This window comes from Liolophura sinensis, chromosome 4, assembly GCF_032854445.1.
Source record: "Liolophura sinensis isolate JHLJ2023 chromosome 4, CUHK_Ljap_v2, whole genome shotgun sequence".
In the NCBI taxonomy this organism is placed as follows: Eukaryota; Metazoa; Mollusca; class Polyplacophora; order Chitonida; family Chitonidae; genus Liolophura; species Liolophura sinensis.
Window position 1 is genome coordinate 24,327,563 of NC_088298.1, and position 5,479 is coordinate 24,333,041.

A 5,479-nucleotide genomic window follows, 5' to 3' on the forward strand; every position below is an offset into this window, starting at 1 on the left:
TATTGCGTAAAACACGAATCAAATAAATAAATAAAACCTTTCATGGTGGTATGACTTCATACATGTCTTACGTTATAACGGTGGCTTGCTGATCACTGTTGTGATTAACTAACGCCATACTCAAGCCATGGCGTGGACTGCCCGGAGTAAACCATTGACTTTGGGCTTGTTACTGACGAACTTTCCCATATGTTACGCTAGGGGTTTTATCAGGTGCAGGACTGCAGTTGTTTTCTCCTGGTATTGCTCGGTTTTTGTCCACTCAAAACATGAACTCTGCCTCCATGTATATTCTTGGAAATTCTCATTCAAGGAAATATACGCTTGGAGAAATACGGAAGAAATACGAAATTTTTGAAAAACAAGGTAACAATTTAAAATGCAAAGCATGACATTTATTGAAAAGCTTTCTGTAAGACTATTCTTTACCTCAGGCAAGAAAAAGTTGTTCCTCTCGGGCCCCCTCTTGCATTGTTAGTTATGCTTTTGAATTTGATAATGATTCTGCTTTAAATTCGACAAGCCCATGATGCTACGCCTACTAGGTTTACATATCACAAAATAATGCCATTGACTTAAACCAGAGTAATTGTCTCTAACTGATATGTGTATATCATGGAAATATATTGGCGAACATGGTACACATCTCGTCACCTAGATAAGATGCCTAGTATATATTATGCAAGCGTTCTATGGGGCCGTCTTCATCTCGACTCTGTGTAAGGTGTTCTTCGCAAGAGACCTGTTGATCAGGGCCCATTTTAGACAGGCCACATGCACCTCATTCCCCCGCAACTGTTTCGGCAGCATTTCGAATCTCCACGACAATCGCTGTCCACACGACAGTTGCTGAACCTGTGAAAACCGCAGTTATTTGGAGCAACCTTTGTGCGTACGCTATGAAAGTTTCTTCCTCGAGCACGGTTGAAGCTATGACTTCCGGTGGCGTGTCGGACAGAACGCGCCGCTGGGATAGCTGGGCAAGTTCCAGCTTTGGTTGTTGGCGCCATTGTCGCAATGGGGTTGACGCACTTCTTGGCACAGCCAACGGAACAGCATTTCATGCCGTCCACCTCACAGTCATTGTCCATGTTGCATTCGACAACGCAGTTCGTGTCGATGTCCGGTGAGAAAGACGGACAAATTCCAGGGCGAGCGTTGACAAAAGCCTGGCTGATGACTGGATTTTCACATTCCTGACAATTGCCCACTGGACAGCATAGCTGAGAGTCCCCACAGTTGTTGTCCATTTCGCACGCCGTGCCGCACGCCATGCCCGGGTCAAAATCAACATTCGGGCACACTGCGCGCGATCGCAGCACGTCTCTCTCGCTCCCCCCATTGTGTCGCACCTGCATTCTCGTGCCCATCAATGCGGATGGAAGTGACATGACGGTGATGGGATCCATGCAGCCAAAACCTCTCCCGTGTGCGCAACATTTCATTGCGCCCGAGCACTCGGAGTCAACAGAACACGCGACGGCTTCAGCGACAGTGAAGTTGGTGGCCATGGTAGGGCAAACGCCGTCCTTTGCCGCAGAGGCTGCGCCAGCAGAGGCTGCGCCAGCAGACGCCGAAGCGTTGGCGCTGACAGTGGCGTTGGCTGCAGTAGCTGTTCTGGCTCTCATTTCTTTTTCGTTCGACAGGCCCACTATCGATACTGGATTCACACAAACTTTTCCACAAGGAAAATAGCAGCACCTCTGATTACCTTCGCAGTCGTTGTTGGCTGTACAGGATTTCATGCCACCGCAGCCGTTCGAAAAGGCACCGCGTGGCGATGCTGGACAGAAGAGAGACGTGCTAGATGTTGAGAATCGACTTCGCCCCTGCGCACGCTGACGAGACCTCACTCTTGCCATGGATGTCGCTCTCGCCATGGATGTGATGGTCACGCATCGAAAACTGCAGCCTTGGAGACAACATTTTTGGTTAAGGGCACAAGAGGAATCGTCGATGCAGGAAGTGACACTTTCAAGGGCACATCCCGCCGAAATGTCGACGGCTGACATGGGGCATACACCAGGGTTATCGACAGAGGAGTTGACCGTTTGTGCTCCACTTCCGCTCCTTTCTGGTGCAGTACTTGCGCTTCCATTTGGTGCAGCGCTGCCGCTCTGTTTTGGTGCAGCACTTCCGCCCTGTTTTGGTGCAGCACTTCCGCCCTCTGTGAGTGAAAAAAATTATTATAATTATTATTTTACATGGTTATTTTCAATCTAAAGACATATTCCTCTATATTATGTTATCAATTATGGCGGCAATCTAGATCGCGACCTTAACAACCCCACGAGCACGATGTTCGTGGTGAGAGCTTGGGTGGGTGGGGGGGGGGGGCAGAGAACGCGGTGGGCGCATCCACAGTTCAATTAAAACAGAGCTTGCACCCAGGAGGTTGGGGGGAGGGGACACAAACGGTGGCGTAAGTCACATGAACTTAATGGACATTATCAGCCACCATAAGCTAAGTTCACGAGTAACTATTTGACCACACATGCTTAGCTGTTATGAAGGTATATTCTCTGGCTTTGCGTGTGTATATGTCAAAAATGAGAAGAAATTAGATTTCAACAAATGATACCGTCTACTGCAGTCAATCTATTCTCTAGGATGCAGCTAAGAAAGTACGCCATAGGTAAATAGTTGGCCGCTGGCTGTGGGGAATCCTCGATAAAGAAATAAAGAATTGAATTAAATTAAATTACGCAATTATGTGCTGCACCATGTATATATATGCTGCACACTAACTCAGCAAATATTCTGTCTCCTCTTCAGAGAGAAAACAGTACATGCCGCCAAAGTACTGTCGCAACTGAAGTATCATACCGAAGACACCAGACATGACACTCTGCCCAGTCACATTATACTAACACCGGGCCAACCAGTCATGTTTCCTTGTTCTAACCTCTCAGTGCTGAGCGCCAAGCCGAAATCATGTATATATGTGTTACATTTAGCTGTATGTGTGTGAGCTTAGATTTATCGGCATGTATTTCTATGCGCGTGTAAGCCCATGTATGTCTGTATACTTTCAGAATAGATATATAGCATAACACTTAATATATATTTATAATCAGTAATAGAACTTTTTTTTTGTTTTAGATGCAAGTTCACAGTGATGATTATTTTGATATGGCTTGTGTACAATTACCTCCCTGCACATCTATATATGCAAATTTACGTTGTTTTGGACAATGTTCATGTAGCCATTTATGTATAAGGCATCGGTCACGTGATATATTTATTTTCTCTCCAGCCAAATGGAAAACTCAGTACTGCATGATATGCATACAAGCACTGCACACTCGCTCAGTGATTACTTTGTCTCCTTATGAAACAGAAACAATATAAGATTCGCTTAACGTTTCTGTGTCAAATAAAGTTTATTTAAAAAAAAAGATATAGTTGATATCTTCAAGGTCTAAATAGCCTGGACCTATTTATTGCGTATGCATAGCTTATTGTAGGAAGCGGGGTGGGGGGGGCAAAGTTTGGTATGGTGGTCTCCTCTGGGTTCTGCCAGGTTTTTTCACCCGTAAAATTGATCGCCGTGGTATCAATGGGGGTGAAATCTTCTCGAGATGAAGTATTAATTTACTTTATTTCACAGGTGTTTTACTATTTCATTTATACGACGACAAGCATTATTCATGGTTGGGACAGCAACGGGAAATCCACGACTCTCGGGAACTTTCTTTGTGATGACATTCTATAATTCTCTTAGAAGCCTAAATTCGTCTAAATATCTCAGAATATAGCCACTCCAAACTCGCAAGATAATAAATAAGAAATAAAACAACCTTTTTCTTATCAAAATAAGGTTTATCAGTGTCCATTTGATTATCACCAACTTTGAACACCAGCAAAGTATGTGAATCGCAATGTTGCTGTGATGTTGTCCTTCCATCTAACGAAGACCCTCATGGTTACCCGAAGGCCCTAATGGTTACCCGAAGGCCCCTAATGGTTACATAAAATACCCTAATGGTTACGCAAATGACTTTAAATGTAATGAAATTAGGATATCGACCCTTTTCATGTATTGGGACGAACAGCTTTGAAAACATAATACATATGCAAACTGTGACTGAAATGATATGTCAGATGTGATATCAGGATTAAATCCACCCCAACCCCCCCCCCCCCCCCCACACACACACACACACCCCACACACACACCCCAACCCCTCCAGACTCTGCACGATTAATGGCCATAATAATGCTGGCAACCATCTTATATGTAAAATGCCAATCAAATAGATAAATGATAAATTAATAAATGTCTGTCTCATAACCCCCCCCCCCCCCCCCCCCACCACCACCACCACCACCCCTTCGTTTTCCTTAACCTTCATCCCAACACCCTACAGACATTTCCGGTCAGTGGGAAAAGAGACACCAGCTTCTCACCCCGAGTGCAAAGTGGAAATCTACATGAGGCTTGGTCACGGCCACAAGCTCCATCCTCCATGGCACAGGTCGCTTCGCCCGGACACGTGACATCCTGAATGGCAAAGAGACATTTACGTTAACAAACGAAGGCTTAATTCCCCTGTGAAAAGGTGAACGGATCACATGACCAGATGGCCGTTGACCGAACGACAGTTAGCCACGCCCACTCGTCAGTTAGCCTAGACCTGGGTGAATGTGTTCGCTGTTTATGTTTGGACTGGCGCTTGCATAAAGTCATGGCTTGCTGTCATTCACCCTTTGCAAGATACTTAGAAGTCTTGGAAAACGATCTTAACCTCAACGATCTGTCCAGTTACTCTTTTACAATGCTTAGGGCCCTCGAACAGATTGCTAAAATCCCGAACTGTCGATCAACCCAAAGATAATCATCCACCCATACTTGTTTAAGTTCAACTCCACTCATATGAACTTTATAAAAACGGATAGCTGTGAATCCAGCATCCTAACAGGCAGAAGTCAACGGCCAGTTTGGAAACTTTAAAGCACCGGAGAGTGTAAACCCAAGTTTGGTGAATCCATGCGAGAATGCTATTGGAGAAACAACCGACCATACACCCGCAATATGCGGACACTGGGCTGACCAATGCATCGCCTCTCCTCATTTCATGACCCATTACACTTTCGCGAATGATTTTGGTTGAAAGAAAATGACAACAGATAAAATATCCTTTGCCAAAATCGTGTACACTGAGAAAACAAAGGGCCATCATGTTATAATTTCAACCAATCAGGCGCGAGATATTTCAATTGCCCCACAACGCACGTGTTTCTGCTGACGTCACGCGAATGCACTTTTCCACTTTTGGGTCCGTCTTTACACTTTCGTAAATGATGTTATTAGAAAGAAAATGACAACAGATAAAATAACCCTTGCCAAAATAGCGCACACTGGGAAAACAAAGGGCCGCCATGTTATAATTTTAATCCATCAGGCGCGAGATATTTCTATAAGCCGATAACGCACGTGTTTCCGCAGACGTCACGCGAATGCACTTTTGTCGTTTAG

At 44.8% G+C, this 5,479-nt stretch overlaps 1 protein-coding gene across 1 annotated transcript; it reads right to left on the bottom strand.

The window, feature by feature from the left end:
• Positions 1-761: 761 nt before the first annotated feature.
• Positions 762-2,824, bottom strand: LOC135464540 (uncharacterized). The gene is made up of 2 exons (XM_064741965.1): positions 2,749-2,824; positions 762-2,167 (listed from the first exon to the last, which is right to left on the bottom strand). Exons 1-2 carry the CDS (start codon positions 2,822-2,824, stop codon positions 762-764), a joined length of 1,482 nt encoding a protein of 493 aa, XP_064598035.1.
• Between the last annotated feature and the right edge of the window lie 2,655 nt (positions 2,825-5,479).

What these genes read in the sequence shown, in the direction of transcription:
- LOC135464540 (XM_064741965.1), bottom strand. Translation starts at nt 2,824, where the DNA reads ATGATACTTCAGTTGCGACAGTACTTTGGCGGCATGTACTGTTTTCTC. An exon ending in GGAGACAGAATATTTGCTGA is followed by an intron (nt 2,168 to 2,748) that starts GTTAGTGTGCAG and finishes TTTCACTCACAG; the next exon opens with AGGGCGGAAGTGCTGCACCA.